At 41.6% G+C, this 17,897-nt stretch overlaps 1 protein-coding gene across 2 annotated transcripts in view; it reads left to right on the plus strand.

The window, feature by feature from the left end:
- The window catches only part of kif5ab (kinesin family member 5A, b), a 101,915-nt gene that overhangs the window by 32,839 nt on the left and 51,179 nt on the right, over positions 1–17,897 (plus strand). For both annotated transcript variants that reach the window (XM_049585905.1, XM_049585914.1), the window contains exons 3-11: positions 1,208–1,281; positions 1,655–1,759; positions 2,169–2,217; positions 4,357–4,412; positions 6,419–6,506; positions 6,752–6,876; positions 8,555–8,659; positions 10,899–11,047; positions 14,274–14,422. In XM_049585905.1, the coding sequence (XP_049441862.1) occupies positions 1,208–1,281; positions 1,655–1,759; positions 2,169–2,217; positions 4,357–4,412; positions 6,419–6,506; positions 6,752–6,876; positions 8,555–8,659; positions 10,899–11,047; positions 14,274–14,422 (900 nt within the window). The remainder of the gene's footprint in view (positions 1–1,207; positions 1,282–1,654; positions 1,760–2,168; positions 2,218–4,356; positions 4,413–6,418; positions 6,507–6,751; positions 6,877–8,554; positions 8,660–10,898; positions 11,048–14,273; positions 14,423–17,897) is intronic.

The following is a 17,897-nucleotide window of genomic DNA, read 5'->3' on the forward strand; positions in this document are numbered from 1 at the left end:
AAAACTGGGTATTTTTAATGATAAGTCGAGACACTTCCAGCCATGTTTGTAGTTACGAACCGGGTATTTTTTAACGATAGGATGGGACATTTTCTGCCGTGTTTGTAGCGATAAAACCGGGTATTTTTTAACGAGAGGATGGGACATTTCCAGCCATGTTTGTGATTACTAACAGGGTATTTTTTTACGAGAGGATGGGACATTTCCAGCCATGTCTGTAATTACGAACAGGGTATTTTTTAACGAGAGGATGAGACATTTCCTGCCATGTTTGTAGCGACAAAACCGGGTATTTTTTAACGAGAGAGCTGGACATTTTCAGCCATGTTTTTAGTTACAAAGCCGGGCATGTTTTTGATGAGAGCTTGGGATACTTCTAGCCCCGTTTGCGGTGACCAAACTGGATATTCTAAGCCAAAACATGATGTTTTCCCAACCCAAACCAAGTGGTTTTCATGCTTAAACCTAACCACATGTTAACCACAGCGTTGTCAAATCATAAATTTGAAAATAAAAACAGACAGAAACTGTTTCTGTGTAACTGCTACATATAAAAAGTACAAATGTAACATATCCATGGTTTACAGAAAAGTGCAATGGCAACATTTACTCTGGCGGCTGAGTTGCAGCCGGAGCCTTTATGATTAGTCTGTGGTCAGCTAACCTGTGGCAGCCAGCCTCTCAGGGTGAATTGTTTTTCTTTATCCATATTTGACTTTTACCACAGGGGTTTATTAGACTGTGTCAGCAATATGACATTCAGCAGTGAGCTGCTTTATAACCTCAACCTCAACAGAACGTGTTGTTTTCACCGCCGCTCCTATCAGATGAATGGAGGGAGAAAATAATACATCCATACTTGCTTGCTACTTCACCGAGTGCCTCCTGGTGACTTTAACGCTGCAGGTAGGACATTGTTTATTGTGTGCAGCCACAGAGGTCATTCAGCACCTAACCAAGCTTAAATACCACGTACCTTTCAGTGCACACAGGCTTTATGTGGCACAGTCAGATCTGTCTTTGGCGCAAAGGTTAAAGATATTTGTCTTTGTCTGTCTTCCTGTCTTATTGTTTTCATACCTGGCTGGCTGAAATCTGCAATTGTGTTGAATGTTGTTTTTGTTTGGCGCTCTTACTGCCATTCTCCATTTTCACAGACTTTTCTTTTTCTGTAACATGCTTTGTGTGTCTTCTTTTCTCATTATAGATGTACTGGGTGGATACAATGGGACCATCTTTGCCTATGGGCAGACATCCTCTGGAAAAACACACACTATGGAGGTACAGTATCACTAAATAATTCAAAAGTAGACCTCTTGGTGTGGCACACGCACGCATGGACGCACACACACACACACACACACACACACACACACATACACGTTTTTTTTTAATAGAGTATATTCTCCTCTGTTCTCCTCTGACAGTACATCTCCCTCCATCACTGTCATCGCTCACTATCTCTCTTTCCCAGCCTTCTGTGGGAACTAACCTCCTTTACAACTCTCTCTGGGAAACAACCCTGTTCCTTTTCAAGTCAAAAGCCTCTCTGCTCTCCTTTCTTTTACTATTCTCTCCACTTAATTCATCCCCAGGTCTGCATTTATCCTACTCTTCACTCACATGTTCTCATCTTGTCTCTTTCTTCTCGCAGGGGAACCTACACGATCCCCAGGGAATGGGAATCATCCCCCGCATCGCAGAGGACATTTTCGAACATATATTTGCTATGGATGAGAACCTAGAGTTTCACATAAAGGTTGGTATGAATTTCCATGTGTGTCTGTGTGATCAAGCGTGCAGTTGTGGTCACACAGGGATGCACATGCTCAATGTTACTGTATGATACATTCAGTGGGAATACAGCTTGGGCCTCTGATGTAATCCTCACATGGATGGGCTGAGTGGAAGCAGCCAAGCATCAATAAATCATGATATATAAACCATGATAATCCCGCAACATTTATTGTGCTTTTTTTTCCCTTTTACACAACAGTCTTCTAATAGAGGATAATACCTTGCCAGACCCACAGGAGGACAGATTACTGCGACATCATTTTGCATATTTGCTCAATGATCCTCCTTTACATCCTTTCTCTGTCTGTATCTATTGTGTCTCTCCATTTTATTCAAAAGATTACCTTCTGCTTTTTTGTGTGTTGCTGCAGGTCTCCTACTTTGAGATCTACATGGATAAAATCCGGGATCTGCTGGATGGTGTGTCAATGCACTGAACACGTGACTCTATAACACTGAAAACACAGCTTATATTTGTTTATACTAGGGCTGCCCCTGAATAAGAATTTTTGTAGTCGACCGATACTCATTATTTAGGGCCATTAGTCGACTAGTTGCCCACATGTTTATGATATTAATTTAATTATTAAATGATATATTTTGGGCGGGGCAACACAGTGGTTTGAGTTGAAGCTGTGAGAAAGAATAGTATCAGTAACATTGTTAACACTGTGCTACATTACAGAGAAATACAAAACCGTACTAATGAACCTTCATTAATATAGGCCTATATTTTATCTACAAGTGCACGTCACACACTGAGTGAGCTGCCTGTTAATGACGCTGTCGGCAAAGCAGTAATGATTGTGCTAAGTGGCTAATGGGCATGTAGCTGCTTCCATGTTTCAGATGATACGTCATGTTTGTAGTCGACCAATGAAGATGAGTTTACATATCACCTTGGGTTCGTCCTTCACCTTCTCAAAATGATCCCACACTTTGGATTTCCTGGCCGACATGTTATTAACTAGCTTGTGTAATAACCACAGGTACCGGCCCTGTAAATTAACGTGAGTCCTGTCTGACTGCTGAGCGTGGCCTCTTTCTGTGTCTGTCCTTTCAAGTTAAATTCCCACATGGTCCAGTCATATAGGTTTTGATTTACTTTGACAAGGTGCAGCTCCTAATATAGTTTCACATTTGTTTGTTTTTTGTTCTGCAACTAAGCGACGAATGAAATCTTGCCGACTAATGACCTTTCTGGTTGACTAACGTTTGGTCAACTATTAGGGTGCAGCACTAGTTAATACTGTGCAGTTTTCTTGCAGTACACAGTTGGAAATTCAAACCCTTACAGCTACATTCATAGCCCCATACAAATAGACTGTAATGTTGTCATCAAGGCAGTAATTTTGTCACGGGATGGGGGGACACTTCATTTTTTGAAATCTTATTTTCCTCTTACGGACCTGCTGCCACAATCCTGATGAGAGAAGAAAGCAGTTAAGAAAAAAATAATACTTTGCAGTAGGGAGAGTAGAGAGTGTGGACTTCTTTTACTCTGTCTTATTAATGAAGGCTGTATGCAGCCTGAGAGAAAGACTGCAGACAACTCAGGGCTATAAGTACCTAAACCTTGTCTGCTTGTTTTTTTTTTTTGTTTTTTTTTTAAAAGCTAGCGTTGAACATCAATCAAAAATAAAGCAGTAAAGCTCAGAGCTCGCTGTACTCACCAAGTAGGCTTAGTGCATTAACAATATTGTGTTGATATAGCGTCTTGAGGTTTTTATTTATTATTATGTGTACCCCACTTCCTTTTATACTTTTCTGCTTCAGACAATAAAGCACTGTGGTTTTGCGCGTTGTACACACAGAAGCACCTCAACATTGCAGTTCATAGTCACATCACTGAGATATAAAACCAGTGTAAAATGATGAAGAGGCCCGGACAGGGAGCCGTAGGCAGCATCCTTGTGATTACATCTTTAATCGAGCCAGAGACAGTGGTGAAAGCCCCCATTTGTATGCAGGGGAGTTCGCAGCAGCTGAGGAACATTTTAAGCTATGAACAAAAAAAAGGAGTCGACAACAAGCGAGATGAATCGAGGCAGAACAGAGAACAACACCCTGTGGAGGTATTTGCGAAGAGAAAAAGTGGCTGTAGGGTGATAAAACACACAAACACGGACACTCACTGGCATAGCGTCTCCAAGCAAAAGAAAAAAAGCAGCCTCCACAATCTGCTGAAATTTAATCATCATCGACAAGATAGGACTTTCAAATGTGAAATGACTAATGCAGGAATTGGGGCCAATAAATGGCTCGGCCAAAAAATTAGTATTTTGTTCACTGACATTAGCAGAGGCATCTGCTTAACCTCTCGGTGACTTTGGCAAAAATAGTTCAGTCTCATTAAAAACATTGATAGCAAGGGCTTCATGTTTTTTTAACACTGCATTAGCAGAGTTTGACTCACAGATATAAAGGGAAACGTCGTCAGGTCAGATTAAAGTTGTGCCAAGAGTGAAACACATTCACGTGTAGATGCTCATTTGCACATGCACACACAAACAGATAATGCTTTTGGTAACATAATGACCTCTTTCCCTCACATCCTAGTGACAAAAACCAATCTGTCGGTGCATGAAGACAAATACAGAGTTCCTTATGTGAAGGTGAGTCATCTGCAGTTTGACATGATTCACTTTGAATTCTGTTCTCTTATTATGGAGATTTAGTTTCTGTTATAGGCGCATGTCAAGAGAATACCATAGTTTGACATTTTGGAAGATAAGCTCTTTGGCTTCCTGTTGGAGAGTTAGATGAGATGATTGATACCACTGTCATATCTGTCTTTTAAATATAACCAAGGCTATGGCAAGTAGCCGATTAGCTTAGCTTAGCTTAGTTTAGCACAAATACTGGAAATGGGGAAGCTGCTATGAGCCTGGCTCTGTGAGATTCCCCCCAGGAGCACCCATGGATTTATTAAGAGACCTGGATATAGCATTGAAAAGTTGCTCAGTGGTGCTTGAAGCCAAAAAAGCTCTATTTTTGTGGTATGAAATTACCCAGGTGATCGATGGTGCTTCCGCCAGCCAAGCCAGTGCCACCCACTTCTGGTTTAGCGCTCTGCGAACTTGAATGGGGATATGATTTAATTTTACAGCTCTTTTAGACTTTACAAATATTATCAGACTGTATGGATTTAATCTCGATAGTGGAGTGAGTCATTTTGCGTTTGTGACGCTCTATGGGAAAAAGTCTTTTTGGGCCATGATGAACTCAGGAGTTATGAGTCCACTTTTTGGCTACCTCGAAAATTGGCTTCAAAGCCAAGCACTTCCTCGGGTGCCTCACCAGCACCTCTAACAGTCCTTAAAGGGCGGGTCCATCAGCATTTTGCCGGGTTTTTCAAATGGAAACTTCCACTCAGACATTAGCAAAAAGCAGTTTTTTGAAGTGGGGATGTACAAGCTACTCATTCACAATCAGTGCAATATGTCCACTGCTTTACCCTGCTGTCAAACAGCCCTTTCTGACAGGGAACCAAAGCCAAAGCCCGAAGCCAAAAACGTAATTAATTCTGAATGTTGAAAACAAGCGTTGCACATTCTGGCTCTATATACATTTCTCTTTTTGAAAGCCAGTAATTTTACCTGATGGAACATTGGAGTTGCTGATCTACCACTGCCTCCACTTGTGACTTACCATTCATGCCACTTAGGGGGGTTAGTGGAATGTAGCTAATTTAAAAGAGTGCTAACACATAAGTCTCAAAGAAAGCTTTGTTCAGTTACAAAGAGGCACAGGTGAACTGGGGAGCGAATGTAGCAACATCATCATGCAAAAACTTACGTTAGGTCACATGGGAATCATTTTTAGAATGGCTTGGGCAAATAGCATTTTGATGCTAAAACATACATACTTCAACCAAAATTTAAATGTTTGGATTTGAATACAAAAGAAACACTACTGGGAAGCTACAGAATGATATAAAAACCTTGAATTTATACATAATGAACCAGATCTTAATTTGACATGTTTTATCCTATTTGTTTAATCTGTAGTATGTCGTGTAATGGGGATTATGAGCTGACCTATTTCTTGGTGCGACTGGTAACTTCTTCTGCTGGTTGTAACTGTTCAGGGCCAAAAAGTTGTCTCAGACACAACCCTCCAAAAAGTCGTGAATCATAGTTTTTTATTAGTTTATGTACAGATGAAACAAATGAATATAACATGCTGGCAGGGGGGTTTTGTCATGGTTTGGTAAAATTAGGCCAACTGATTCCCCTTGTTTTCAGTCTAGCTAAGCTAAGCTAGCAGGCTGCTGGCTGCAGCTTTAAGTGGTGGCAGTCTTCTCATCCAGCGAACATAACTGATGCCAGACAGTGAATAAGTGAATTTTCCAAAATGTTGAACTCTTGCTTTGAAGTTTTAGGATACTGATTTTCAGAAAAGCAAATGTCAATCTTTGTAAGATTTGATGTGTCTGTATTTGTTCAGACACAAGCATACCGTATGTTCATGCCTTTAAACTTAAAGTGATTGTGCATGTGGGAGCATTCATAAGCAGATACAGTGTGTTTGTTGGTGCTTGTGCTGTACAGGTATGTGTGGATGGTTTCTTTTCCTCACAGCGCAAATGAATGTTTGCACGTGTGTTTCTCTCACTAAGGGCTGCACGGAGCGCTTTGTCACAAGCCCAGAGGAAGTGATGGATGTCATAGATGAAGGGAAGGCCAACCGTCACGTTGCAGTCACCAGTGAGTCATTCTTTTAATCCTTGTTAAGCTTTGACGCTCACTCTGTCAGATGTTTCATGTCAGGTTTTTTTTTCACAGTTTAAGTATAACAATTTCCAGGTGCAAAGGTGAGAAACACATGATGAGCTGCAAAGGGAACATCTTGCTCAACAACCCCTGCCGTGGGGAATAATACACCGAATGACGTTTCACACAAGGAGTCTGAATTAGAGTCTCTCCTCTCGTCTCTGCACTTTATTCTTCAGACATGAATGAGCACAGTTCCCGCAGTCACAGCATCTTCCTGATAAACATCAAACAAGAACATGTGGAGACAGAACAGAAGCTGTGTGGGAAGCTGTACCTGGTCGACCTAGCTGGGAGTGAGAAGGTAGGACAAAAGAGAAATTTCATCTAAAAAAAACATTAAAAGTAGGGCTTCGCACTGCTATAAACTCTCAACATTCACTGTCAGCAGGATTTTGCAACACTGGGACACCTTTTCTCAATAAAGGTGTTTTCAGACATCAAAGAAGCAGATAAACAATGCATTAAAGCTCTGAGCTTCACACGTAGAGCATTTTAAAGCACTCACTTTATAACACTGCACTGAATTTTCATTAAGTTCTACATTATCTGTCTTAGATGCCTTATGTTTTTTTCCATAGCTGATGCAATGTCAGGTTTAGTGTTTGCTCATTTTGAGGAATCCAATCGGTTCTGCTGATGGAGACAAAAAATCATTTTCTGAGTAAGTAGTAATAAACTCTGTTTTCCTCCGTTCAGATAAGCTCTAAAGCAGGTTTCAGCCAAGACAGAGGTCAAATTGAGGAGAGTGCCACAAGCAACTAATTGTCCTCTTGTTTCAAGGCCTTCAGGTGAAATCTGAGTCAGCTCGCCTCATCGCACCATCTATAAAACGAATTATCTCCAGGACATAGGTCATACTCCAAAAAGCAGATAGAAAATACATTTAGAGACAAGGCTGAGCGCGATACCTCCTGGCAGGAGTCTAGTGTTTATAGTATTGATACAAAATATAGAGTAGTGTGCGGTTAGAGTAGTAGATGGCCATACAGATGCTGACGGCAGTGCTTTGTAGCTATTAAGTGCTGATGCTGCATCTTTAAGTTGTGTTGGTCATCCCTGGGGATGATGGAGGAAATGGTTCTGCTCCAACAACTTCTCAGGCTGATACAAAAAATATTGGCTGAACAGGAAGCTGGTGCATGCTCCACAGAAGGCTTTGATAGGATGACTTTCTCTCCTCTATAATTAAGCTCCTCATTATCTCGCTGTAAATAATTGTATCCCATGACGATTTTGAGACAATATGGTGTGACTTCCCTGTTGAAGTGTCTCTGGCACAAACCTTCTCAAAAGCTGGCTGACTTCAAGTGTTCTTAACAATTTACAGTACAACACAGAAGTGCTTTCTTTCACAGGTGTGTAATTTCCTTCCTTTCCTCCGTTTTCTAAAAAGTAATGTGTGATTTTTGGCACGCATTATCAGGAAAATAGAAAAAGAATTCTGAGACTGTTATTTGAGTTAAGTTGATATTAAGTTGTCGACTGACAGAGACTTGAATTGCTCCATTTAAATCTGGAAAAATTCATGAGCAGTATTTGTTGATTATTGAAAACTTTATTCATCAGATATGTTTACTTGTGTGCTTGCCTGTATACACATTTCACATTTCTGGATGCTCAAGTCACCAGCTGTGCACTGAATAGAAGACTCTTTCACTCGCAATTAATTATAATTAATTAATTGGAAGTGTACCAACTGAACACTGTCTGCGTTTTCCCTATAATTAGTACCAAATTACACAGTTATCTCCAGGAACCTTCGTATGAATTTAAAGTTACAGATCATGTCATTTGTAGGAAATTAAAACCAAACTACAGGACCTGTAAAATAAAGCATTACATGAAAATAAACATGGTTTCCCTAATGACATTTTTATGCTGATGATGTACTTTATGAGCTAATTCCTGCTGTGTGTGTGTGTGTGTGTGTGTGTGTGTGTGTGTGTGTGTGTGTGTGTGTGTGTGTGTATCTGTGTCAGGTCAGTAAGACAGGTGCGGAGGGAGCAGTGCTGGATGAGGCCAAGAACATCAACAAGTCTCTGTCTGCCCTGGGGAACGTCATCTCAGCTTTGGCCGAAGGAACGGTACGGTGGAGAAATTCTCCGCAGCCTTTCTTATCTATCAGGCCTCCAGGGTATCGCAGCCGCTTAAGGCTTGTCTTATTATTGTTTGTTTTTATATATACCTCATACTCGCTGCCAAAACAATATGTTTACCAAAATTGAGCCGAGGCTGCAGTGAAATAGTTGAGCGTATTAGATTAGCACAACCTAAATGTCGTCAACGTCACTCACAGCCAAATCACACCATCCATCAGCCCAGCATCCCTACCTTAAAGGAATAGTTTGACATTTTGGGAAATACGCTTATTTGTTTTCTGGTCGAGAGTTGGATGAGAAGATAGATACTGCTCTCATTTTTGTATTGTAAATGTTAAGCTACCTTTGGTTGAAGACTGGAAGCAGGGGGAACAGCAAGCCTGATTCTGGCTGAAGGTCTGAAGCAGAGGTCAGCACCCTCAAAAAGTATGCCATCGCTGGCATGTTGTAGCTTTACTGATGGCACACTAGCAATAAGTATGCAAGGGAGTTATTTGAAATGTTTGCAGGGCTTCCTACACACTGATTTATTTGCAGCGGCCCTTAACGATAACGCGATTGCTGCAGAGTTTGCTTTCGGGATGTCCAGTAGCTCAGTGGTTGGGGTGGGCATCCCATGTGCAAAGGCATTGTCTTTACTGTAGCCCCAATGCTAATCTGTCGTGTCATTAAAGGAAAAAAGCCAAAAAAAATAATCTTGAAAAAGCTTTCACTCACAAACAGCTGATCCTCTCATCCATCGATTTCATCTGATCGGCTCTGATCAGATTGACTGATCAGTATTCCACCTCGTGACTCAAATCATGAAGACTTTCGCTAGTGTTGTGTTAAGGAATCTGTAAAAACCTCAGCATTAAGAGAGGGGACATAGAATGACACAAAGGCACAAACACACATACTCAGAAAGTTAGCAGCTTTAGCATTGCACTTGATGAGAGTGTGGATGTGAATTCACCACCACAAATTCCATCCCTCTCTGTCCAATCTGCATTCAAACATTGTTCCAAATTAGTTGCCACTGAGTTTTAGAGAGAGACTTGATACGTAACAGATATGAAAAACAGAAGTAACCACTGAAACATTTTTCACTGGCCTCCATGCTGCTTTCTACCGTATACTAACCTGTTTTCTGGCATGTTCATGACGTCCAAACCAGTGAAAAAACAACTGACAGACACACTTGCTGGTAGCCATTATACTGTACATGCCCATTTCCTTTCATTTATATTTGGTTTAAACAGCACAATAACCTGTCTGTGACCCTACTAGGCCATAAAAGGAAGGGCGTTGTTCAGTCTGGCCCCTGTTGAGGTAAAAGCATGTACATGTATGTGTGCCTGGTGTTGCTATAGCTTGTATATTTTTGCTCAGGCCTGCAGGTGAAAGAGATAAAACAACACTTTTCTGCACCATCAATACTGTTGCTGTCTGGATGGTCTTACATCTGCATTAGTAAAGGAGCCTGTCTCCTACTTTTAGTGTGTCTTCCCCCATTTAAAAAACCTGCATATACCTGAGAATTTTGATGGGAAAAGGATGTAACTCTCAGCAAGAAGGCAAATAAGCACATTTCCCAAAATGTCAAACTGTTTCTTTAACCATATTTTATTTGTCATAGCCACAACCTCCTTCCATACTGACATTGTTGTCATGTGTTTGTATTGGTTAACGCTACAGTGACATGTTAGCTAGTTTTCTGTCCCCTTGTCCAAAACCCCCAGTGCTGCTATAGCTGGTGGCTCCTTTCCATCTTGCACCAAACTCAACCAGCAAATTCACTCACTCATTGCAGTCTGCCCATTCCATAACCCTTCCAAGCTCCATCATCGTAATTAAAATATACACCATCTTCTATTATATAACCAGGAGGGCTCAGGGAATTCCTCATAAACCTAATGGAAGGGCTCACAAACTGTGAATGCCCCACAAATCTTTTATAAATCTACCGCCATTCATTCTTTATTCATTAACCAAGGACACAGTCTTTTTGAAGGCGCTCCAGAGGTTAAAAAGGTAATACTGTGAATGATGCAACAGACGGAGAGAAACCTTTTATTCTTCCTTTGTTCTGTGCTGATGCTCACAACATTATTTTTAGTTTTTAAGAAGAAAGGCATGTGCGTGGTGATACAGCAATTCAGAGTGCCCTCTGCGGTCTTTTAATCCTCTTCTATCTGTCTCTTTTTGTATGCCTTTCTTCCTTTCTCTCTGTATCTCATTGTAGAAATCCCACGTACCGTACCGTGACAGCAAGATGACTCGCATCTTACAGGACTCGCTGGGCGGGAACTGCCGCACCACCATGTTCATCTGTTGCTCTCCCTCCAGCTACAACGATGTAGAGACCAAGTCCACCTTGATGTTTGGCCAACGGTAACATGCTTCCATGCTAAGTAGCTGTGGGCTGCTGCACTGTACATGTGTGTCTGGCTCAGCTGCAGCTGTTTCTGCTGTAATGTGCTCAACTCAGATATGCTGTTCACATTTTACTGCACCCAACTTTCCTTTTGACGCCCTGCTTTGGAGGCAGAGTTTGTGTGTGGTTTGTGATCGTGTCGGGATTGCTTAAAGAGCTTTTATTTTGTAATCTTGAGGGTAAGCTGCACTCACAGAGGCAGAGATTTGGTTTGCTCGCCAGCTTTCCGCTCCCATTGCTCACGGTCAACTCAGAGAAACTCACAGATAGAAAGACAAGATCCCGAAAAAGCCTCCTTATCCATCTCCACCCTCTTTCCTTCACCAATAAATTCCTTGAATAGTGACTGACACGAGAGTGTTGGGTGAAATAAATAATGCATGGCTGAGAAAAGGGAGCGACAGAAATCCACAGTGCATATTTGAATTTAACCGAACAGAAGATTTGGTCTCTTATCTCTCTGTGTCAGCCACAGAAGCTGTTTGACACCATGATTAATCTATTCATTAAAATCAATATGGCACCACAAATACTATGACATGACATAAACCCTCTGAGACCCACCATAGACCCATTTTTGTCTTTTTAGAGGGGAGACAGGGGATCTTTAGGGAGAGATAGCAGGTCAGATGATATACATCATCTGAAAGTCAGGAACCTCAAGATTAATTTGAGATGCAGCTCAGCATCGTCTGTCGGGTTTTTCTGGTCATAAATTCTCAAAGTGTTTTGGTTAGACGCCTGTTCAAAGTTTGAAAGTTTGTCTGTGTTCAGCCTTAGAACATTATGATGGAAATATAGGATGGCCATTCCCTCATGCTCAATTATGTTCATTCATATCATTTTTGGGTTGATACCATTTCTTACACAGATTTGGTGCCAATTTAAGCATTTTTTACCACTTGTGAATTGATAAAAATGGTAAAAAAAAACAAAAAACCAACAACCTCAAAATACCTCATTAAGACAGCAAGACCTCGAGTAACATCACAGAAAAATTCATGCCGTGATTTGGAATCAAAAACTTTTGACATTTGGAGGTTTTGGCGAGCACTTATGTTCTGAAAACTGCTAAGAAGCCCCCTTATTGTCCATACACCTATTAAAGCCATATATCCTCTAAATGCCTGAGGTCTTTAGTTTGTGGCTGTAAAGTTTCATGAGGCTGTGATTATCCTAGAGGTCACTGTGGGTCGTTAAAATGGTCTCATGACAATAAAATGGCTCATATGGGGGTTAACATCACCACACATGAATAAAATTAGGCTCATTGAATCCTCTACTTTCCAGTCATACCCAGTGTATAATTCAAGACTGTTTATGGACTCAAGTATAGTAAAATGACATGGTTTTGCACAGGACTGCATGGGACTAGCATAAAGTGGGCATGCCTGTAAAGGGCAGACTTGTGGGTATCCATGGAACCATTTTTATTCAGATACTGCCATGCCGTCTTTCCCTCGCTAAAATTCAGCCTGAGCTGAGGCCCCCATCACACAGAAGTGTGGCACTTTCGCGAGGCACACCACACTGCCTTTTTTTAAAAATTGAATGCCACTAGTAAAAAAACAGCTGCTGCGCCTTTTTATTGTTGCCAGGCAACCACCCCATCACATCCTTCCCGTATGATAAATCAACCATTTTTTCCCCCAATAATCAGCATCTAGTTCCTAAAATGTTGAGGCAGAGGGTACTTGCCGTAGCTCTGGTTTAGGGTGAGAAGCTGTCAGCAAATATTTTGTTGGGCACAGGGAAACAGAGGTCTGTGTGGGTACATGAGACCCCAAAAAAGAGGGTGGATCTTGGGGATTACCACCAGTTGGTCCAGGAGCTTTGCCTCCAAAATGGCCGTTTCCAGGCATATTTAAGGATGATTTGGGGCAGTTTGACAACCTGCTGTCTATTGTTGGGGCCATATAGCTCTGGGTATCCAGCAACCACTACCACCAGTTTCTCCTCCATTATTTACCAACTGTAAACCACCACAGAAGGCCCGCCTCTTAAAACATCCGATTGGACAATGGGAGAGAAGATGAAGAAAGAAAGGGCTGACATCCAGCAAAAACGCCAGATGCCTATAGTGCAGAAACGCGAGCAAAAAGGTTGATTCTCTATAAAAACAAATATAAAAAGCCGCCTCCAGCTGCTTTCTGTTTGATCAGGGACTAACTTTGGAGGGTTGTTTAGCCCCCCATCCTGAGAAGCTACCATGACATAGTTGGGACCACTGGATTCTTTAGGTCATCTAGTTTTCATTACCACTCTGAATCTCAGCCCGCTACAGCCCCTTACAGACAGGAATGTTGCCTAGGATCGCTGACAGCCCTGCAGGTCTCAGAGCATTAAACAAATAATTGTCAGACTATATTTAGATATTTCAGTGTTATCAGTGTTACAAGTGACAATATTGTTGCAGAAAAAGGTCTACAAACGTACAGGTTGTGTGTAACGTGCAGATCTATGTTTGGACTGTGGATGTGTGTACATAGATGAAGTACATAAACTAACCATTACCGCTTTGTTCAACGCTAATGTTATTGTCACCTGATGTTTGATTATCAGCACCTCACTATCCAAACAGAGTGTTGACTTAATTCTGATGTGATGAGACAACGTAAGATAGGGCTGTTTGTCGCGTTAATATCAGGGAATAAATGAATAAGGACAACAGTGTATTCTCACTGGTGTGTGAAATTAAGTGATAGCCACTGATGTGGAATTCACAGTCGGAGCAGAGGGCTGCTGCCGTAGCATCATGAATGTTTCAACTCTGTGATGCCCCTTATTGGCATCACAATTTAGCAATAATTTAAGGTCACATACAGTGCTGTTATCCTCTTATGAAATGTATGATTGCTATATTTTGATGTGAAGAGGTCTGAAGGGTTTCTGTCATTGTGATTCTTGCCTCCGTATACCTCCCTCTCTCTACATGCACCATCAAACACAGTTGGCAGAAACCCAATTTGCATACCAATTAATGAGATGCAAGCCCATTTTCATTGAGCAGCCAGGGCTGAAATACCCCTGTTGACAGTTCCTCTGTTCTCTTACACTTTCTTTTTCCCCTCTTTCCTACATCTTCTCCTCTCACCCTCCCACCCTCACGCCCAACCCCCCCCCACCCCCCCCAACCCCCCCACCCCTCTCTTGTGCTCTTTCTCCCTGCATCCCTCCAATTAGAGCCAAGACCATCAGAAATACTGTATCAGTGAACCTGGAGCTCACAGCAGAGCAGTGGAAGAAGAAGTACGAAAAGGAAAAGGAGAAGAACAGGTCATTGAAGGAGACTGTTCAAAGACTGGAGGCTGAGCTGAACCGCTGGAGGAATGGTAATACTCACACTGATATCACGCTGGCAGCACACAAAAACATGAAATATCTAAGTCTCCTTCTGGGGAAGAACCATGAAAAATTGTTGCCCGAGCATTTTGACATTATCAGTACTTTTTGTATTTAGTGCCAGAATAATAATACGTTTATATTTTTAGTCACACAAGTGGGATGGTGGTTTGTTGTTTCACCACTTTGGTCCAGGCTGAAATAGCTCGACCAATATTAGATGGATTGCCAGGAAGGTTTTTTGGGTTCATGGTTCCCAGAGGATGAATCCTAATGACCTTGGTGACCCTTTTACTTTTTATCCTGCTTCAAAACAAGGTTGATATTTGTGGATATGAGTGAATTGTCTTGACAACTATCAACCCGTTTCCCCAGCATAAATGTTGACATTGTACGTTTCTACAAACCGCAGATACTTGATGTTTTTTTTATCATGTATTATGTATGATACGTTGAATCTTTGCGTATCATCACATTTCAGTGACGCTGTGGTTATTTAGTGGTTAGGTTAGGCACAAAAACAACTTGGTTGTGGTTAGGAAAAGATCATGTTTTGGCTTTAAATACCTCCTTTTGGTGGCATGGTCCCAGCTGGGAATGTCTTGGTAAAAAAAACAATCGATGTTCGTGGCACTCATGGTGAAAAAACAGAAAAACACCATGCCACACTGTTACAGTTTGCTACGGACATTAATGTCCTCCTCAGGAACTACTTTCATCTAGCACCACCAGGTAATATTACCAATTTGTCCAATACTTTGGTTTATGACCATCTGCAAAACAAATACTACTGCAACCTATTTTTGTCATCCTCAGCTGTACAGTAGTTTGTGCTTATTGCTAGTTAGCAAATGTTAGCATGCTAACACGCTAAACTTAGATAGCAAGCACAGTAAACATAAGAAGAAGATACACTTTATTAATCCCTTTATTAATTCAATTTTAATATGTTTGTTTGTTCACTTTGTTGTCATACACACACAGGCCCGAAATACACACACATGCACAAAAAGGACTTACATGCATTAAATGGCGACATGTCAGAGCGAGTGGGCTGCCTTGGTCAGGTGCCTTGAGCAGTTGGGAGTTGAATGCCTTGCTCAGGGTCACCTCGGCAGTGCCCAGGAGGCAAACTGGCATCTCTCTAGCTACCACGCCACGCTCCACACTTCGGCTGCATGGGGACTTGAATCGGTGACCCTCCGGTTCCCAACCCAAGTCCCTATGGACTGAGCTGCTGCCAATATCCCAATTACCCAATTATCCCAACTAAGCATCCATGTGTTGGTTACTGTTAGCATGTTAGCATGAGGATGTTAGCATTCAGCTCAAAGCTACAGCCTGCTTGTTGACTAACCTGTTTACATCTGGTATCAACATGCATTTTGCAAGTGGAGAGCCGAGACACATTGCTGTTTCCAGCTGACCACTTGTGTTCAGAGTTCGTTGCTACCTACATCAATTATGCTAGAAGGTCAAAGGGCCCCATGCACAGTTGTTGTGGGCCTTTCCCAAACCAGGCCCTATTTATTCCCACTCCATCACGCAGTGTAACTGTTTCTAGTCAACTTCACAGCTGAATGAAGCACCGTTCATTAAGGTACAAGGTATAAATACAGCTTCTTTGATAGCATTTATCTTTTTGTAAACATCCTCTTTTTTTACTTCGATCTTCATAAGCTGCTTAGTTTTTGCAACAGACCCTGTAAATATACAACACTTTACAATAAAGTGAGTAGTTTGTGTTTGTACAGGTAGTCGCACGGAACTTACATTTGTACGGAACATGTTTAATGACCCACTTCCACTCCCCCACAACTGGTTTGGGTTGGCAGTCAGTGTGGCAGACTCTTCACTTGAATGAGGAAATGGAGTGGAAGTGGGTAGGGAGAAGGTGCAGCGGGTGGTTTGGGAAAGGCCTTAACGTCCACTCTCTGCCCGGTCACATTAGTGGTTTTGTCCGTACAGCTGGAGATATCACTGTCAGCAGAATCCAACACATCTTCTTCTCCAGGGCAAAATGATTGATGGTTGCCCCACACTTTATCCAACCCAGGGTTTATACCTAGTATTAACATGCATTTCGGTGATCCAAACACAAGTAGACAGCTGAGACACATCGCTGTTTACACAGCTGACCACTTGTGTTCTGATTTCATCACTGCTCCGTGCACAGTTATTACAAACACAGTTTTGCTATCTGCTCCATAGCATGTGCTAGTCATGTTAGCGGTGGTGTCAGTACAGCTGAAGATATCCCCGTCCACAAAATTCAACACGTCTTCTTCTATAGGGCAAAACAATGGATGGTCATGCAACAATGTGTCCAGAGTGACATAAAATGATTAAGTTATAGAGCATTAGCACACTGTTACCAAAATAACCACCACGTCCTGCCCTGATGATATAATCCTTGTCAGGGATGCATTAGTGTTTAAAAGATATATGGTCAAATGCGTCCCAGACCACCTCAGTAAGTGGTTTTAGTGATTGGATCACAATGCCTCTCAGTGGTCGTTTACACTTGTATTTAGCGCTATTGACTTGTGATCACTCAAGATGCATGATAGTACCAGGTCTAAACAGGCTGTTAGTCTTGATCAGGGACACATCAGCGTTTACACAACAAAAGATATGTGGTCAGATGTATCCCAGACCACCTCAGTTTCTTGGTGTTTTTTTCACTTGTATTTAACACTGTCTACTTGTGTTCTGATCACCCAAGATGCATATTAATACCAGATATAGACAGGTGTTGTTAAACTATTGTAGATGACACCAAACAATTGAGATTTTATCACAGTTTTTAGATTTGTTTTATTGTTTGGTGAAAACAACCAGCTTCCTATGCAGTAAAAGATTGTAAGTGTATTGGTCCCCTATAGAACAATCTCTACAGTAAATGTACCTGTAGTTCTTGTTCCTTTTTCCAGTCTCTTTTCATGCATGGCAGAGCGCTTACTAACAGGAATGAAAATGTTATCGGCCTGCTAGCCCGCAGACATTATTTTTCAGTCCACGTAAGTGCAGATTTAACCTCATTTGATATCATCTGAATACATGCCAGTGGAGATACGCGAGGAGAGCAGCCAAACAGACTTGCTGGCCTTATGCCCAAAACACTTAAAAATCCCTTTTTGGCAACTTCTGTTTAATATTATTCAGACTTTTACACTTTGTATAATTGGATTCCCCTCTTATTGTGCTGAAGGCACCAAACGCTGGAGGGGGTTATGTTTTATGAATCCTTATGTATTAGTAATAACCAAAATTGTAACTTATGCTGGTCTTTTCCCATGTCAGCACACACACCCGCATGAAGCACCAGAAACACACACAGTCACTCCTAATTGCACACACACACACACACACACACACACACACACACACACACACACACACATTTCAAGGCATCATCTCCTGCTGGACTGTAGGTCAATTCAAATGTCAGCGCACTCAATGGTA

The sequence above is a fragment of the Epinephelus fuscoguttatus genome, linkage group LG1 (assembly GCF_011397635.1).
Source record: "Epinephelus fuscoguttatus linkage group LG1, E.fuscoguttatus.final_Chr_v1".
Lineage (NCBI taxonomy): Eukaryota > Metazoa > Chordata > Actinopteri > Perciformes > Serranidae > Epinephelus > Epinephelus fuscoguttatus.